Below are 20,150 nucleotides of genomic sequence, written 5' to 3' on the forward strand. Positions count from 1 at the left end.
TCATGACGTATACAGCGTCAATAGAAATTGAACCAATCGATTGAATTGTTCAGCCCGTTGGGCTCTAAAGTGCCCCATTCAAAAATCAGCTTCGCTTCTTTCCTTGCCAATATTAGCTTGCGGTTACCACCTCGATGTGGCAATTTAATCCAATGATAGAAACGCTGCAAGAGTTATGAACTGAATCAAACATAACCTTGCACTAAACCGCAGACCTTTTTTGGCCAGCGGTTTCTGAGGGCTTTTTCTCTGCCAACACCAACACAACATTTATGATCTAGGCTGTAGTATAACCCTACTTTTTCCCCTGTATCTCTACCCTGGGGGGGGGGGGGGTAGGTAGGTATGGTTTGAGTGGCAGGGCAGTGCACTTTCTTCCACCTCCATGCTCTCCTGCTTCATCTCTAGTAAAGGGTGAACGATTTGTTCATGTTGGAGAGTCTAGAGAATTTTCATGCTCTGTCTCTACTTCCTTCCCTTTTATACCGCTTTCCCTAGTCCTGATTCCCTTTTCTCACCTCTTGCCTCCCTTTTCGCTCATATTCTCTCTTCTATCCCTCTCTTTTCCTCTCTCTTCTCACTCATGCATCCTTCCCTTCATCTTATTCCCTTTACTCCACTTGTATTCACATCTCTTCCAGCAGAGGTTGGCAACCTGTCAAGCACTGCTGCATTTACATCAAGGGTATGCATTTCTCCTGACAGCAGGAGTTAGGAACCATGCTAACAGGGTGCCATCTCAGGTGTCCTCATATTCTAACAGAGGGGAGTTTGGAATCCTATCAGCACTGTTCTATTTTCTGTGCCATCAGATCAGTAGTTCTCCTGGGGGTGATACTGCAGTATTGGTTTAAAATTCTTGTTCCAGGGATCTGCACATGCTAGAAAATACATAGCTTGGAGACTGTAGTTTGAGGACCCCCCCCCCCCCAATCTATAAGGTGCCACCAGCATCTGTTTCATTTATATGTCTGTAATATATAGCTGATTTTTATATTGGTAGTAGCAGTAATTTAACTCTGAAGGATAAAACAATAAAAATAACAACAATATCTTTTGTATTTGTAGGTTTAGTTGAGTTTTAAAACAGAGCATTTGAAGGAACAGAATAGGAATTTTAGGTAACACAGGTATCTGGCAAGTGACTCACTCCCTTCTCTCTTTCCTTTATCTGTGACCTTAGAAGTAACCTGGAATTCGTTGCCAGAGAATATGGTAAAGGCGGTTAGCTTAGCGGAGTTTAAAAAAGGTTTGGATGGCTTCCTAAAGGAAAAGTCCATAGACAATTATTAAATGGACTTGGAGAAAATCCACTATTTCTGGGATAAGCAGTATAAAATGTTTTGTACTTTTTTAGGATCTTGCCAGGTATTTGTGACCTGGATTGACCACTGTTGGAAACAGGATGCTGGACTTGATGGACCTTTGGTCTTTACTAGTATGGCAATACTTATGTACTTATATTAAATTGTCAAGAATCCTCATTAATCTGTTTCTTCCTGTAACTTTTATAATACAAAGATACTTTACAGTGTACTGAACTGAAGACTGCAAGCATATATTTTATATGTATCCATGATTATTTAAATTTTGGCATCTAGTAAATGTATGTTTTGGACAGGTGGACATGTATATTTGAAGCATTGTCATGAACAGTTTTAGTCATTTATGCCACTAAGATAAAGAGGGGCATTTTGACATCTAAATTCGATTTTGGACATTTTGCTGAAAAAGTTCAAAAATCAAGTGGCGAACATGGCCATTTTCGAACCAAAAAAAGTCTTTTGTTTAGAAAATAGCCATTTCCTAGATGTTTTATGCTTGGTGCATTTTTCTTTTATGACCATTAATTAAAAAAATATAATGCAAGGGCAGCATTCTTAGTAGATTGGCCTCACAGACATCCCAGCAGAGCAGTGGGGCACCCTAGGAAGTACTACAGTGGACTTCACATAAAAGGTCCCAGGTACACATCTCGCTATTACCCCCTTATATTGTATAGGGAGCCCTCCAAAACCTACCAAAAATCTACTGTACCCAACTGCATATGACTACAATAGCCCTCATGACTCTATGTGTCACCTATATGTGGATACAGTAGGGTTTGGGTGGATTTTTGGAGGGCTCACAGTTTCCACCATAAGTGTAACAGTTAGAATGGGATATGGGCCTGGGTCCCCTTGTTTACAGTGCACTGCACCAACCATTAGGCTACTCCAGGGACCTGCTTGCTTCTGTAATAGGACTGGCCATAACATCTGATGCTGTCATAGAGGCTGGTATGTACTGTTTCTTACAGATCTTTGGGGGTGGGAAGGGGTCAGTGACTACTGGGGGGGAGTAAGGCGGTCTCATCTGGTCATTTAGGTCACTTTTTTGTATCTTGTGATTGAAACAGGTCTAGACCAAAACATCTAACTTTTATGCCCAGATGTTTTTCCTTTGTTCCATTATGGCAGAAAAACGTCCAAGTTTTGGGAAAGCCCAGATTCCAGCTCCAACACGCCCCCCCCCCCCCCTCCCTTGTGATTTGGACACACTGCAAATGAACTGTATGGAAAAAGTCTTAAAAATGGGTTTTGAAAATAGCAATTTGGATATTTTTGCAACAAAAAAAATCCATCTGCCACTTTGTGCCCACTTTCTGGACATTTTTCTATTTTGAAAATGAGCCCCAAAATATATTTTAAAATGTGTAGAATAAAAAAAAAAATTAAAATTCAGTAGTACGATTTTGACTCGGAGTTCATTTAATTTTTTATGAAGACATAGGGTAGAAAGCAGATTAACTGGTCTGGCAGTCAAGTCATTCCACTGATTTTTATTGAAATATAATGGCTTATTTAAATTCAATTTTAATGTACATGAAATAGCATCAGTGTTTTTTGCTCACAGCTGTGAAGTAAGATCAGCAGCAATTGGCACTGCTTTCAATGAATGAATATAAAGTTCCAAATATGCTAGCTCATTAACTCCATGGGACCCTTTTACTAAAGTTCATTAAGCAGTTAACATGTGAATTCGCATGCACTAACTGTTAACGGCACTGGCATGAGAGCATGAACTAGTTCCTTGTTAAAGGGTAGGAACTGGACAGGTTATGGAAGAAGAGTAGGCATGGACTGAACATTGTAGTTAGCGTATGGTACTTTCTACTACTACTACTTATTTCTATAGCGCTACTAGATGTACGCAGCACTGTACACTTGAACATGAAGAGACAGGCCCTCTGAGTGAGGAACATTTGGCTCGCTTTGCAATGCCTGAAGTGGATGCCCTGGTCACAGCTGTGACAAAGAGAACTACCCTCCCTGTTGAAGGAGGTGTTGCCCTGAAGGATATTCAAGACCGCAGGCTTGATTCAGCTCTGAAGCGGTCCTTTGATTTGGCAGGTCTCACTGTTCGGGCGTCTGCATGCAGTTGTTATGCTGCTAGAGCCTGGTTACAGCAGGCAGTGGAACAGCCCGGTGTTGGAGCGGAGACCTTATCTGAAGTGGCTCCGCGAATGGAGTCGGCCTTGTCCTTTTTGGCTGACGCCCTTTATGATATGGTCAGAGCTTCGGCTAAACAAATGGCTGTAGCAGTGGCGGCTCGCCGCACTCTTTGGCTACGACATTGGGCGGCGGACATGGCCTCTAAGCAAAGGTTGGTGAAGTTGCCCTTTCAATGCCTTCTCCTGTTTGGTGAGGAGCTGGGAAACATTGTTAAAGGCCTGGGGGATTCCAAACCTCAGCGCTTGCCCGAAGATAGGCTGAAGCCTTCCTCTAAGGGTCAGGCGGTCCGCTCCTCTTACAGACCTCGCTTCCGTGAAGCTAGAAGGTACCGCCCGGGACGTGCTGCTGGGTTCACTTCGCGTGCCCGCTTTCAGCAGAGAAACTCCTTTCGCTCAGACAAATGTTCCGCAGCTGCCGGTTCAAGGCCTGGAGTTCAGGGGCGACCCTCTCAATGATGGTGTGCCGGTTCCCTCCTCGTTTCCTGTCATCGGAGGAAGACTTTCTCTCTTTTTTGAGGAGTGGGCCAAACTCTCCGCAGATCAGTGGGTCTTGGACCTGATCAGAGACGGATTCTGAATAGAATTCGATGCCCCGGTGAGAGACGTGTTTGTGGAGTCCTGATGTGGTTCTGCTGCCAAACGGGCGGCGGTAGAGGAGACTTTGCACAGTCTGTGCCGGATAGGGGCTGTGACCCCGGTGCCTCCCGCTGAACAAGGTCTAGGCCGCTACTCCATTTACTTTGTAGTGCCACGAAAAGGCGGGTCTTTTCGCCCGATCCTGGACTTAAAAGAGCTAAACAAGTCCTTAAGAGTGCGGCATTTTCACATGGAAACCCTGCGCTCTGTCATTGCGGCGGTACAGCCAGAAGAGTTTCTCACGTCTCTGGACTTGAAAGAAGCTTACTTGCACATTACAATTTGGCCCCCACACCAGAAGTTTCTGCGGTTTGCGGTGTTGGGAAAACATTTCCAGTTTCGGGCCTTGCCTTTTGGCCTCGCCACAGCTCCCCGAACCTTCTTCAAGGTAATGGTGGTAGTAGCTGCCTTTCTCAGGCGAGAGGGTATCCGGGTTCTTCCGTACCTAGACAACTGGCTCATCAGAGCAGACTCAGAAAAAGAGAGTCATCTAGCTACAGCCAGAGTGGTTTCAGTCCTTCAATCTCTGGGCTGGGTCGTCAATATGGCCAAAAGTTACCTGACCCCCTCGCAATCTCTAGAATATTTGGGGGCCAGGTTCAACACAGCCTCGGGCTATGTGTTTCTTCCCGAGCAAAGGCGGTGCAAGCTTCAGAATCAGGTCCGTCTGCTCCTGAGGATGCCCCGCCCGCGAGCTTGGGACATTGTCCAGCTGTTGGGATCAATGATGGCCACCTTGGAAGTGGTGCCATGGGCGAGAGCGCACCTGAGACCTCTACGGTATTCTCTACTTCAACGATGGTCTCCAGTATCTCAGGATTATCAGTGCAGACTTTCTTGGCTCCCTGAGGCCCGCCTCAGTATGGAGTGGTGGCTCTCGGACAGCATGTTGCGGTGGGGAATGCCGCTGGCGCTCCCCGATTGGTGCCTAGTGGTGACAGATGCCAGCCTGAAGGGCTGGGGCGCACATTGCCAGGGGAAGCATGCCCAGGGTCTGTGGACGCCCGACGAGTCGGAGTGGTCTATCAACCGCCTGGAGTTGAAAGCAGTGTTTCTGGCTCTTCTGGCCTTTCAAGTGACCCTGGAAGGATTGGCTGTCCGAGTGATGTCAGACAACACGACAGCAGTGACCTACATAAATCGACAAGGCAGCACTCAGTGCAGAGCTCTAGCTGCGCAGGCCGAACAAATTTGCCACTGGGCCAAGTGGAGGAGTGGCCTAGTGGTTAGGGTGGTGGACTTTGGTCCTGGGGAACTGAGGAACTGAGTTTGATTCCCACTTCAGGCACAGGCAGCTCCTTGTGACTCTGGGCAAGTCACTTAACCCTCCATTGCCCCATGTAAGCCGCATTGAGCCTGCCATGAGTGGGAAAGCGCGGGGCACAAATGTAACAACAAATCTACAGTCCCTGTCAGCAGCTCACATTGCAGGTCAGAGCAACGTGCAAGCCGACTATCTAAGCAGGCATCAGATCGATCCAGCGGAGTGGGAACTTGCAGACGATGTATTCCTGCAGATATGTGCCAAATGGGGCAAGCCAGTGATGGATCTTATGGCGACCAGTTCCAATGCCAAAGTCCCGTGCTTCTTCAGCAGACGGGAGGGATCCTCGCTCTGCCGGGTTGGATGCCTTGGCTGAACCCTGGGCTTGCTGTATGTCTTCCCTCCGTGGCCCTTGATAGGGCGAGTGCTCCTGCGGATTCGGCTGCATCCAGGAGAAGTGGTGCTCATCGCCCCGGATTGGCCCAGGAGGCCTTGGTACGCGGACCTCCGACAGATGCTGTTGGAGGCTCCCTTTCCATTGCCTCTGGTTCTGCACCTGTTGTCACAGGGTCCGGTGGCCATGGTGGACGCCTGCCACTTTGGTCTTATGGCATGGCGATTGAGAGGGCGTAATTGAGAGATAAAGGCTACTCAAGGTAATTTCCACTCTCCTGCAGGCTCGTAAGCGCTCCACTTCCGTGGCTTATGCCAGGATTTGGCGCCAGTTTGAAGTCTGGTGTGTTTCAAGAGCGCTTTCTCCGTTGCGGGCTCCTGTCTCGCCGATTCTGGACTTTTTGCAGGATGGTGTACACAAAGGTTTGGCCTATAATTCCCTGCGGGTGCAAGTGGCAGCATTGGCTCCCTGTGTGGCAAGGTTGAAGGCATGTCTTTAGCTGCTCATCCAGATGTAGCACGGTTTCTTAGAGGGGTGCTTCGGCTCCGTCCTCCCGTGTGGGCACCTTGTCCAGCTTGGAACCTGGGGTTAGTATTGAAGGCCCTTCAGGGGGCTCCCATTGAACCGCTTTGGCGTGCTTCAGAGAAAGATTTGACACTGAAGGCCGTCTTTTTAGTGGCCATTACCTCGGCGAGACGGGTGTCAGAGCTCCAGGTGCTGTCCTGTAGAGACCCTTTTCTGCAATTCTCAGAGTCAGGGGTCACGGTTCGGACCGTGCCTTCCTTCATGCCTAAGGTGGTTTCAGCGTTTCACCTAAACCAGCCTGTTTTTCTTCCCTCCTTTGTTGAGGAGGAGTTTCCAGATTCATTTGGGCAGTTGCACCTTTTGGCTGTGCGCAGGACTCTGTTGCAGTATCTGCGAATTACAAATTCTTTCAGGACCTCTGATCATCTTTTTGTGCTGTTTGCAGGTCCTCGCAGAGGGTCTTCAGCATCTAAAACCACTATTGCCCGTTGGCTCAAAGAAGCTATCTTTTCAGCATATCTGCTGTCTGGCCAGGCTCCGCCTGAAGTCTTTAAGGCACATTCCACAAGAGCGATTTCCTCTTCCTGGGCGGAAACTGGAGCACTATCTCTTCAGGAGATTTGCAGTGCTGCAACATGGGCTTCTAAGCTCTCTTTCGCCCGACATTACAGGCTGGATGTGGCTGCCAGGAGGGATGCGCGTTTTGGAGCACAGGTGCTAGCGCGTGGTGTGGCTTGTTCCCACCCTATTTAGGGATTGCTTTGTTACATCCCATACGTAATGGCTTCATCTGCTTGATGACAAGGAAGGGAAAATTAGGTTCTTACCATGATAATTTTCTTTCCTTTAGTCATAGGAGATGAAGCCATGAGCCCTCCCTGTATGATAGTCTGTATTGCAGTGATTATGATTTTAGTGCTGTTCTTGTTTCCTGAAGTTATATTTCTTCCTTGGGGAGTAGGAAAACAGTCTTCAGGATTCTTGTTACAGTTAAAGGAGGATGAGTTCATTCCCTCCAGTTTATGTTTTGTGAGGATGAGTTTATTCCCTCCAGGAGGATGCAAGTATTGCCTCCGTTTATACAAAGTGGAGGACGAGTTTATTCCCTCCAGGAGGATGAGTTCATTCCCTCCTTTTTTGGAGTTTATGCCCTTGTTAAGGGGCCATCGTTCGCTGTGAGGAAAGTTCATGTTGTTCCCATTGCGGTTTGCCATACTGCTTGGGAAGCTTCAAATACTGAAGAGGCAGTGGAGCTAGCTGGCCATGAAGCACTGTGAAAAATTGAGTGCTCTCTATCTCCCCCTGCTGGTCGATGGACACAACCCATGGGTAATGGCTTCATCTGCTATGACTAAAGGAAAGAAAATTATCATGGTAAGAACCTAATTTTCCCATATTCATTTCTAAGTGGTTCTGCTCCAACTAAACCCGACTGGGTTGCAGTCCTCGAGAACTAAGGTTGCCCCCCTCCCCCGATCTAATCTAATTCAGATAACAAAAGCATTTTTGCAGTGGCCAGGCATATCATCATATCCTCTATTTGTTCTAAAAAAAAAATACAGAATTTCTGCTAGGTAAACCAGGAAGCTAAATTCTCGTATGCCGTACTCTGCAGGAGCAGTGTGAAACGTTTTACTTTTTCATATAGGTACATTGTCTGTGAGCACTATTACATATTTAATATCATGTTTCATGCTTTATAATATCCTTCAAAAATATAGTAACCCTTTGTGGATGATGAGTGTTGCACTTAAACTATGCTTAAATTACAGTAGCAGTTGTCATGGTCTGCTCCTGATTATGAATGGTAATAAAATAGATATTTTCTTTACTCCACATAGTAAGCAGGTGGTACTGTAGTATTGTTCTAACAAAAATAAATTGGTGTGCATAGCAGCTGTTTGCTTCTTAGCCAGAATCTCACTTTGCTCAGCAAATTAATTCTTCCATTTTGGCAAATAAATATGAGCATCTTGTTCCCTGTGCCGTCTTGTTGGTTGGTGAATCACTGCACTGTTCTATGTAATCTTTATATAATGACAAACGTTGGTAAAATGATTATATATCTAGTGGGGATTATTCATCCAAGGCAAGTGCATCTGTCTGAGATACAGGCTGCAAATTATTCATTTTGTACAATACATTTCTTTTTTGGTGACAGCTTTCCCAAGTTGTGACAAAGTAGCTTCTTAGAAAATAGTTGTGTCAAACACCATGTGGAAAAATAGCTAGAGCAGCAGGATGAGAACCAGGGAAATCAGCGTTCAAATCCCAGTGACTTTGCTCTAACCCTCCTTTGCCTCAGGAGCAAACTTAAGGCTCCATTTACTAGTTCGTGTTAACATTTTACGTTAATGTGAGCTAAGCGTTTATGTTATGTGGTTTTGTTTTTCTCCTGTAATCTGTTGATCAAGTAACAAAACTTTTCATACGGATTAATAACAGCTTCTGTCGGACAGATGTATGTTCGCTGTCTGTTGTTAAGGCATTGATAGATTTTTCTGTTCCCACTTTTGCCCAAATTATTAATGTTTTGAGATGGGAGTAGTTCTTGGTGACCTGAAAAAGGTTGTGGTTAAACCCCTGCTTAAAAGTCATTCTTTAGATGAGAAGGTAGTAGAAAATTATAGACCTGTTTCTTCCTTACCGTTCTTGGTTTAAAGTAATGGAAAAAGATTGTTTACAACAGTTTAACAGACTTTTCTTAGATTCCAACTGTATTTTAGATCCTAACCAGTTTGGGTTTCGTCCCTGCCATGACACTGAAACCCTTTTACTTTCCCTAATTGGCACCATCAGGTCTGGATTTGATAAAGGACAATGTTTCCTTTTAGTTATTTTAGATGCATCAACTGCTTTTGATACTATTGATCATATCATATCTTGATAAACTGGTTATGGTCTGTTGGTGTCGGTGGGGTAGTATTGAAATGGTTTCAGTCTTCTTTACAAGATAGATCTTTCTTTGTGTTCAAAAGGGAGTGACATCTAAGAATATTGCTGTAACAGCGGGAGACCCACAAGACTCCTGGCTGTCTGCAGTATTATTTAACATCTTTCTTTTGCCCCTATGCAGGTTGCTTAATTGTTTGGTTCTGTAATTTAGAATATACACAGATGGTATTCAGTTCCTGGTCTCGATTGATGATTCAATAACAGATATATTTGCAAGTGATTCAGTCATGAATGAAGGCTAATCATTTGATGTTGAATGTTTCAAAAAACTCAGATTTTGTTGTTGACTAGTCATTTATCCAGGGCCGGTGTTAGGGGTGGGCAAACAGGCAGTTGCCCTGGGCCCCTATGCCACGGCCCCAAATCTGCCTAAAGCTGAAAGAGGGACAATCTGCAAGCAAGCTTTGCGGCCCCTTCCCTAGCATCTGCCCTGGGCCCCATACTGTCTAGCACCAGCCCTGCATTTATCCACTGATATTTTTAATTTTGACTCGGCTTCTATAGCTACTGTTGATAAAATCAGAAATTTGTGGGCAATATTACTACTGATCATGTCTATAGTGCTACTAGATGTACGCAGTGCTCTACACATTATATGAAGGTACTTTCTTTGTCCCTAGAAGGCTCACAGTCTAAGGGCCGTGTTTATTAAGGTGCAGTAGTGTTTTTAGCATGCACTAAAAATTGGTGCGTGCTAACTGTGTAGACACCCATAGTAATATTATGGGCATCTACACGGTTAGCTCACGCTAATGCTTAGCTCACTCTAAAAATGCTAATGCGTCTCTAGCGTGACTTAGTAAGCAAGGTCCAGTGGCGTAGGAAGGGGGGGCGGTCCACCCCGGGTGCACGCCGCTGGGGGGTGTCGGCTCCGCGCTGGTGCACTGCCCTCTCTACCCCGGAACAGGTTACTTCCTGTTCCGGGACAGAGAGAGCAGTGAACCAGCGCGGAGCCGACACACCCCAGCAACGTGCAGTCGGGGTGGATCGGCCCTCTCGCCCATCCCTCGCCGCAGGTATGCGCTCCGGGGGGGGAGGTACACGCTCTGGGGGGGGGGTGCGCTCCAGCAGGAGGAGGGTGCGCCGTGCTGCAACCGGGGGGGGGGGGGGGGGGTTGCGCAGCGGTGACCCGCCCCGGGTGTCAGCTCCCCTCGCTACGGCTCTGGCAAGGTCCTAAGTTTTTTGTACCTGGGTCAACGGAGGGTTACATGACTTTGCCCAAGGTCACAAGGAGCTACAGTGGGAATTTAACCCAGGTTGCCAGGATCAAAGCCCATTGCGCTAACCACTAGGCCACTGTTCCACTCCTAATGATGGATTCCTCCTTATCCATGAAGCTGGCAGGTTCAGAAGATAATCAACGATGGTTTGTTTTGTTTTTTTCCAAATTGCAGTTACTTAGGAGATTAAAAAATTTATTATCTCTGGATAACTTCGAGAACGTGATTCAATGTATTATCATCCCATGTTTTGATTATTGTAATGGCCTGCTACTTGGGATAAGAGAGAACCAAATTCGGACATTGCGAATGGCTTAGAATGCCATTGCTAGGATTTTAACAGGTAGTGGATGCTATGAACATATCTCTCCTGTAATGAAGAAACTTCACTGGCTTCCAGTGGAGTGTAGAATAACATTTAAAATCTTTTGGTTTTTAATATATTGACTGGTCAGGTATTTACTGTTCTAGCAACAAAGTTACATGTCTACCAACCAAAGCGATCTGTAAAATCAGGAAATGCATATACCACCAACCAAAGCGATCTGTAAAATCAGGAAATGAATATACCATCTTTTCATAATATTATGGAACACTCTACCCATAAAGCTGAGAGAGATTCAAGGATTCAGAGAATTTAAGAAGGAACTTAAAACCTTCATGTTCTGCAAGCTTATGAAAAAGACTGAACAAATAGGAAGGGGTGACAGGCATGGATGAAATGAATTAAATAAATAAATAATATTTTATGCTAGTCATGCAAAGGTAGCAAGGGTTCAGCTCTTAATGTAATGTAAATGATATGTTATTATGAATAATATTTATGTTTTAATATTGCTTTAAATTATGGATGTTATGTAATAAGCTTTGAACTTTTGGCAATAATGATGCAGACTAGAAATTTTAAAATGAATAAAAATATTGTAAATAGACATTATTGAGAATAATGAGGCTTCTGGTAAATAATGTGCATTAACTCAGTTTAGTAAATGAGGCTGTGAGATTTTGCAAGCACTCTGGGCCAGGGAGATATTAACTGTACCTGATTATATCACATCCTGAGCTTGGGTTTAGAAAGGTGAATATCTAAATCTTATTTTTTAGTTTTACAACATGGCAGACCCATCCCATCTGAAAAGCATATGCCTTGCTTGGGAGAGGGAACCTAATTGTTAGAGGGGAACAGGAGGGTTAAATAATAAGGAAGAAAGGCAACACTTTAGTTTCAACAACCATAACAGAAAACAGTTATAAGGGGGCATTACCATGAGGGATCATGGGCATGTCATCAGGTGATGTGTAGAACTATGTTGATTGATGATTCAATGGTTGGTGTAAGCTGGCACACCCGAGTACACCAAACAACAGAGTATTCTATGTTGTTTGGTGTACTCGGGTGTGCCAGCTTACACCAGCCATTGACACACGAAATTGTTGCACCTAATTTTTGGTGCCCTAAAATGGCTTTGGTCTAGTATTCTATAATACTTTGTATTATATCATCACTTTGTATTTGTTCTTACCAGAGCCGGCAAACGCCTCTCCGGTACTATGTAAGCCACATTGAGCCTACAATATGTGGGAAAATGTGGGATACAAATGTAACAATAAACGATAAGTGAATCTGGTGTGTAGGATATCGCAAATGATTGGAAGGGAGTGGAAAAGACCTCAGACAGGTGAAAGCCAAATTGCTGAAATTGCTCGTAAAGCATCACCGTACTTCAATCATCAGTCAACCCAACCTCCTTCCTTAGAATGGACAGCTATACTTTAAAAAAAAGAAAGATTTTTATAAAGAATGCTACATCCACTGTGTCAATCAAAACCTCAAGACATCAAAATATAAAAAGAAAGAAAACACTTAGCTTGAAGCAGCGTAAGGAATGGGCTCCCCCGCCCGACGGACCCGTTTTGCCGCTGAGGCTTCTTCAGGGGAAAGGATGACCAATTAACAATCACTGCTCGATTTGCGAATAATGATGTCTGCTTGACGGTCTGACTCGCAGCTCAAAATTTTGAGGAGCCTCGGTTGGCCAGGGATAGCCGGCCATTCGGCCAGCGAGGAGAGCCACACGCCTCTGTACCGGAGCGCAGACAGAAGGGGGCTGCCTCTCTCCCGTTGCGCACCGACGATTGAAGTACGAGCAATTTCAGCAATTTGGCTGACAATCACTTGTCTGAGGTCTTTTCCACCCCCTTCCAATCATTTGCGATATCCTACACACCAGATTCGCTTATCGTTTATTGTTGTAATTCACAGACCAAAGCGAAGGTTTCCCATTTTGAGTTTTGTTACCGGGATACAAATGTAACAAATAGTTTAGGTGTGCCTTTCAGCTGTTACAGAATTGGCCGTAAGCATGCTTCCAATTGGTTTTGCAAGAAATAATAAATGATCTTTAAAGGTCAAACATTTGATGGGATTTTGGTGATTTTCTTTTTTTGTGAAATGTGTGTCTGAAACAGATGAAGTTGCCTAAATAGTGGCTAATAGGAAGTAATTTTAAGACTCTCGAAACTATAATGTTAGGCTCCTATAAATGAACCTCCAAGTATGTCAAAGAGATTGTCATTTAAAGTACTATGTAAGATAAGTATTGTATTGTGTTTATCTTTTGAACAGTTTGTGCTTCACTTGTTTGTAAGGCCTATAATGTAAGTAGAATAGTTTAATAAAACTGGCAGTTGGATACTACAGCTTTTACAACCACAGATAAGGCATTTTCATAGATTTATTATTTTTATAGTTATTTGTGTATATTTTTTTTGATTGATTCCAGATGGGAATAAAGGAGAATATCTGACAAACCTTTGTACCGTAAAGTGTATGATTGACATAAATCAAGATTGTAGTGTAGATTAAACAATTTCTGCTTCCCCTGGCTTACATAGGTCTTCTTAAGTACAGTAGTTCAGCATGTTTGGCAAGTGTGAATATATGATATATACCGGGGTGGGCAACCTTTATACTCAGGGGGCCCATGAATGTCAGGCCGCAACACTATGTATTGTCAGAACCAGAAATGCAGAGTTCCATAGACCTTCTGTGATAGAGAGATAAAGAAAGAAATACAAACAATGGAAACAAGCTGCTAGATTGGCTGTTTTATTTTATTTTTAGGCAAAAGCAAATTAAAAAAAAAACCCAGGAGATTAAGGAAACTTATTTCTGTTAACCCTCATTTAGGGGCCCTTTTACCAAGGCATGTAGGCACCTTCGCATGTCCAACACATGTCAAATTGGCACCACCATCGGCTACCACGTGCCCTGGGCAGTAATTCCATTTTTGGCACGTGCCCAAAACATGCAGTAGAAAATATTTTCTATTTTCTACCATGTGGCGTTTACCCGGCAGTAATCGGCAGTTTACACGCAATGAACGCTTACCACCCAGTTAGCACATGAGACCTTACTGCTAAGTCAGTGGGTCTTAGGCCGAAAATGGACGCACACTGGTTTTAATTTTGTCGCATGTGCATTTTCCGGCACAAAGAAAAAAAGCCTTTTTTCCAGGCGCGCTGAAGAAATGGACCAGAGTATGTCCAAAACACGCGCCTGCAGCAGCGCAGGCCACTTTTAGGTGCTCCTTAGTAAAAGGGCCCCCTTAAAGCCCTGACTGAAATGAGCACTTTTATGAAATCTTTGCCTGTCTTGGAGCTGGTGCAAAAACTGATGGGGACATTTCATTTAATTTATGTGAGCTGCTTCTACTGTGTGCAGTACCAATCTGATGAGATTGCATGTCAGCTTTGAACTTCGGATGGTTTTGATCCCCTGACATTACGCACCTTGCAAGTGGACATTCCTATCCACAGGCTGATTTCCCATATATCCCATAATAAAAGCAGCCTAGTGTATCTTAAAAGGGCTTACTGCAGGAGATGCTCAGGTGGCCTGCGGTAAGTTTGATGTTTATGTTCGGAAACCGCACACAAAAGAATTTATACAATTTTTTCCATGGAGGTGGCATGTCAGGCGGTGGGGCGACGAGTGGGTGTTACTGCACTAATATGTTAGTGCATCTACATTACTGCATGCTCACTAGCGCAGGATTAGCGCATGAACCCTTAGTTCCTATAAAATGGGTTGCGGTACGTGCTGAAGCAGCAATTTATTTTAACGGCCACACACTAATGGCAACATTAGTGCATAGCATTAACTAAGAAAATAGAAAATTGTCCATCCTTATTGCACGAGAAAAATCTGCATAAGGGCACACTAAGGCCAACTTTACCCACAGCTTGGTAAAAGGACCCCTTAGTGAAGTTGCAAAAAAACCCAATATAATTCTGTTGTTTTCCAATATTTGTGACAAAGCTATGAATCTTTACAGCTAGTCTGTTGAAGAGTAGTAACTTTTTGCTGTGTGATCATATAATTTGATTTATTACTGAACAATGATGTTTGCCCTGAAATTGTAGAAATCCTCAGAGCTCTATTAAATGCTCTGATGTGAAACAAAATGTGACCTTTGTGAAAAATAGCACATGCTTCGCATTTGTTACTATCTGTTGCCTTGTTTCAAGGGTTCCTAATAGTAGACTTGAGGGCAGCTGATGAAATGATTAGGTGGTAGACTTAAAACAAGAAAGTACTTCTTTACAACAAGTATAGTTCACCTGTAAAGCTCATTATCAGAGTGTGTGCGGAAGCAAACACCGTAATCAGGTATGAAACATGGAATTGAATTAATGAATGGAAGAGAGACAGTTGTTGCTTACTCCACATATGTCAAGGGTGCCACTTTAGGCCTCCTTCAATATTCCTAAACCATGTCTGCTGGAAATGATAGCCATTCGTACACATGCTCTATTTCTGACAGGCTTCCTTTCAGCACAGGGCTCTAGATGGGCCAATGTAGTGACATATATCGTACAGTTCTTATCAAGGGACTGCTCCCAGCTTCCCTGTATTTAGTAAGACATTCTGAGGTCATAAAATAATTTAATAAGGGCTTGTTGAAGCCCCTCCTGAAGAACACTGGTTCAACCTAGTGTAGTAAATTTGTTTGGTCAACAATAAATATTAATTAATTTATTTATTTATTGTGAACATTTATATCCCACATAATCCCACCAAGGCAGGCTTAAATATTAATGAAGAAGACAGTTAAGAACAAAGCATGCTGTACTAAAAAATGAAATGGCAGACCTACTATTAGTAATTTGAAGATTGGAAGGTGTCTGACAAAATGCAATGAAGTCATTCAAACAAGCAATTGCAACTGGTAACAACATACTCCTCCTACAATTCGACATGTCCAGTGCCTTTGACATGGTCAATCATAGAATACTATTACACATACTAGAATACTTCGGAGTAGGAGTTACAGTTCTCCAATGGTTCAAAGGATTCCTGACCACAAGATCATACCAAGTAACAACGAACGTGGAAAGATCACCCCCACGGATACCTGAATGTGGAGTCCCCCAAGGATCCCCCCTCTCACCAACCCTATTTAACCTAATGATGATACCTTTAGCCAAACTTCTAGCCAATCAAAACCTTCACCCCTACATATATGCAGACGATGTTACAATTTACATCCTGTTCAAACATGATCTAAACGAACTCACCTACGAAATCAACCAAAGCCTCCAGATCATGCACACATGGGCGGATGCATTCCAACTAAAACTTAACGCAGAAAAAACACGTCTTGTACTCACCTCACAACATAACACTGTTCTCTTCCCATCTCACAAAACTTGAAAATTCTTGGAGTTACCATTGATCGAAACCTCACTCTCGATACCCACGTGAAGAATACGACGAAAAAGATGTTCCACTCCATGTGGAAGCTCAAAAGAGTAAAACCTTTCTTCCCGAGATACATCTTCCGTACCCTGGTACAGTCAATGGTAATAAGTCATCTGGACTACTGTAACGCACTGTACGCTGGCTGCAAAGAACAGACCATCAAAAAACTCCACGAAAGTGCAAAACCCCTTAGAGAGAAACTTCACTGGCTCCCACTTAAAAGAACGCATTGCATTCAAGATCTGCACGATTGTACACAAAATCATTCATGCAGACGCCCCAATCTACATGCTGAACCTAGTGGACCTACCTCCCAGAAACGCCACAAAGGTATCCCGCAAATTTCTCAATCTGCACTTCCCCAGCTGTAAAGGACTAAAATACAAGCTGATGTATGCCACTACCTTCTTCTTACATGAGCACTCAGTTATGGAACGCACTACCGACAGACTTGAAAACAATCAACGAAATAACCAACTTCCGCAAATTTCTGAAGACATATTTCTTCAATAAAGCCTACAAAGAGAACCTACAGCCCTACTAATCCACTTCACTAACCCACCCAATTATGAAAGTCCACCTCTACATTTACCCACTTAATACTTTTCTTTCTTTCTCCCCTTACTTAATCTATGCACATTATTAATTGTATCTGACACCCTGTAATAACAATGTCATAACAAAACTATGTAAGCCACATTGAGCCTGCAAATAGGTGGGAAAACGTGGGATACAAATGCAAATAAAAAGGGTTCCAGAGGTGATCTAGGAAACGACAGACCGTAAGCTTGATGTCAGCGCTAGGCAAAATGGTAGAATCTATTATAAAGAACAAAAGTACTGAGCATGTAGATGGTCATGGTTCAGTGGGACAAAGCCAGTATGGATTTGGCCAAGTCTTGCCTCATCGATGTGCTAAATTTCTTGGAAAACATGAATAAATGTACATAAAGGTGAGCTGGATTTGATATGCTGCATCAGCATTTTCAGAGTGTGTTTGATAAAGTATCTCATGAGAGACATCCAAGGAAAAGAAAAAATCATGGAACAGGGGCAATGGTGGATTGGGGACTGGTTGAAACTAAATTGTGAGTAGAACTAAATGGTAAATTTTCTGAATGGAGAAATGTGAATTGGTCGAGTGCCCTATATTTATACATGACCTGAAAATGGGAACAGTAAGTGAGGTGATCAAATTTGCAGTTATAGAACTGTTCAAAGTTATAAATCGCATGCAGTATGTGAGAAATGGTAGGAGGACCATAATCATCCAGATGAACTTTAATGTAGACAAATACAATGTGATTCACAAAAGGAAGAATAACCCAGACTTTAGTTACAGAATGTTAGGTTCTACATTAAGAATGACTACCCAGCAAAATGATTTAGGCATCATTGTGGGCGATATGTTGAAATCCTCTTCTTGGTGTGCAGTGGTAATCATAAAAGCAAACAATGTTAAGATATTTTGTGTTATTCTCCATTTGTTTCCTAATATTTCCTAACACCTTTGTGTCATTCCATGGTGCAACCACACCTTGACAATTTTGTGCAGTTCTTGCTACTGCATCTCAAAAGTGGTATAATAATTAGAAGAGGTACAGAGAAGGATGAGCAAAATGACACAGGGTCTAGAAAGAGTAAAGAGGTTAGTATTCTTCAGCTGAGGGGAGATATAGAGGTATGTAAAATTATGAATGGAGTGGAATGTTTATTCAGTTACTTGCTATACTGCCTTTTAGCCAGAGAACATCAAAGCGGTATACAAAATACTAAATATGTAAATGGGTAAAACCAGGTAAAGGTGAATTGGTTATTTAGGGGTCCTTTTACTAAACAGCGGTAAAAAGTGGGCTGAGTTAGTGTAGGCACATGCATTGGGTGTGTGCCGGGCCAGTTTTTACTGTGTCTGCAAAAAAAAGGGCTTTTTTTTAATGGGATGGGAAAAGGGCCTGTGGTAAAACAGAAAGTAGTGTATACCCAAAACTGGCCTGAGCCTGTAATGCCACCCATTGATCTAGCAGTAAGGGCTGACGCGCTACACTGCATGCCAAGTACCAATTACCAGCGGAAATGATGCGCATGGGAGGAACTCATCAGTCATCCAGGTGGTATGGGCACACGCCAAATCCAAAATTACCACCGGGGGGGGGGAGGGGGGTGCAGTAGCCTGGCAGTAGTCTCGTTTTGGTGCGTTATGCACGCGCGTCACGCCTAACATGCCTTTGTAAAAGGGCCCCTTTTCAAAAAGTACAGAGCCTAAGGGACACTTAATACAAGTTCTGGAATCCATTGCCAGAGGATGCGGAAGAAAGCCTGTCGCATAACTGGATTCAAAAGAGGTTTTGTAAATTCCTGGAGGAAAAGTCCATAAACGGTTCTTAAGAAGGTAAATGGAGCAAAGTGACTTCTTTTCACTGGGGGTAAGCAGCATGGAGTTTTGCCAAGTACTTATGACCCAGATTGGCCACTGTTAATGGACCTTTGGTCTTATTCTGTTAACAAAATTGTAAGTTTTGTGTTAAACTGTACCTGCTGTACACCACCTTGGGTGAATCTCTTCGTAAAGGCAGTTAATAAATCCCAATAAATAAATAAACCCAGTAAGGCAGTTCTTACGAGATTCATTTGCATTTGTAAGATCACGGGGCAGGCTTTGAATCTGACTTTAGAAAGTTCAAAAATGTAATATGATAATTGGAGGCTATTTTTTGTAGCATGTAATCAGGTTGGGTGTTCTTGAGCTTTAATTGATATCAGTTTTCTGAAAATGGAAAAAAAGCAGGATGAAAACACCTCTATATTAGAGGATATAAACTGTTTCTGCAAATCTCTTTGATCTGTATTTAAGTGATCTTCATTTTGGTTGTAATCTGCTAGAGCACACTACTGTAATTTAGTAACTGAATAGGTTGTATTAAGGAATTTACAAAAGTGTTCAAATGAAAGCAAAATAATTTTGCCTGAGCATGTATTTTAAGGCCACCATCATCTTTCACTCAGGGACGTACTTAATAGCAAAGTACATTTCTTCCCTTTGTTATTCTGAAACATGTATATTTGCAGTTACAGCTCAAATTTGACGTTGACTATTGACCACTGTCAACATAGATGTGGACAGAAATATAAAACTGGAGAAGGTGATGCTTATGTCTGCTGTATACAGCATTGAATTACAGCTGAATCTTGCTTTCTCTTTTGAAAAGGTGTTGAGGCGTGACTTGAAGAATAAAGAGCCAGTGATACTGAATGCCATAGACCAAGCCCGTGTTTTCCTCGCTGAGCAGCCCATTGAGGGCCCTGAAGAACCAAGAAGAAACCTGCAGCCCAAGACAGGTTAGCAGTGTGGTTTTATTTATCTCTCCTCAGAGGTGTATGTGGACTGGGCGGACTGACTGCAACAAAGTAAAATGTTCTGTTGAAGCAGTAGTTTACAATTCATTAGTATGCTGGTGCCATTCTAGATGGGACCAGGCATTATTTCAGTTGAGCAAACCCTACAGTGCTAGCGTAAACGCTGTCCAGGCTTTAAGCTTACTGTAAATACAACTGCAGTATTAGAGTAGCAAAGTGTTACACTGTTTTTAATATTTCTTCTGGATCCTGTGTGATATCTTTTCTTCCACTAGTATTTTGTTGGCTCAATTTTTTAAAACTGTTCACTTTTTATGGCTCTTTGCTATTTTTTTATGTGCACAGCAGTTCACAGGTTTTGACTGAATTGTTTTGTTTCTTTAAGTTTTGCACAGTTTCCGTGCTGTTTTAAACAAAAACATGTATGACCCCAGGCTGGTGCAGGCACAGACAGAGAAAACATTCATATATAGTCCCTGTCAGTTAATCAGAAAGTGAAAACACAGTCCTTTTTGTAGGAATTCCTGCAAGGTGAGATGAATAGG

The 20,150-nt window shown here is 43.1% G+C and overlaps 1 protein-coding gene across 7 annotated transcripts in view; it reads left to right on the forward strand.

The window, feature by feature from the left end:
- The window catches only part of LOC115465822 (utrophin-like), a 1,296,369-nt gene that overhangs the window by 822,126 nt on the left and 454,093 nt on the right, over nt 1-20,150 (forward strand). For all 7 annotated transcript variants that reach the window (XM_030196568.1, XM_030196575.1, XM_030196573.1 and 4 more), the window contains one exon: nt 19,458-19,587. In XM_030196568.1, the coding sequence (XP_030052428.1) occupies nt 19,458-19,587 (130 nt within the window). The remainder of the gene's footprint in view (nt 1-19,457; nt 19,588-20,150) is intronic.

This window comes from Microcaecilia unicolor, chromosome 3, assembly GCF_901765095.1.
Source record: "Microcaecilia unicolor chromosome 3, aMicUni1.1, whole genome shotgun sequence".
NCBI lineage: Eukaryota > Metazoa > Chordata > Amphibia > Gymnophiona > Siphonopidae > Microcaecilia > Microcaecilia unicolor.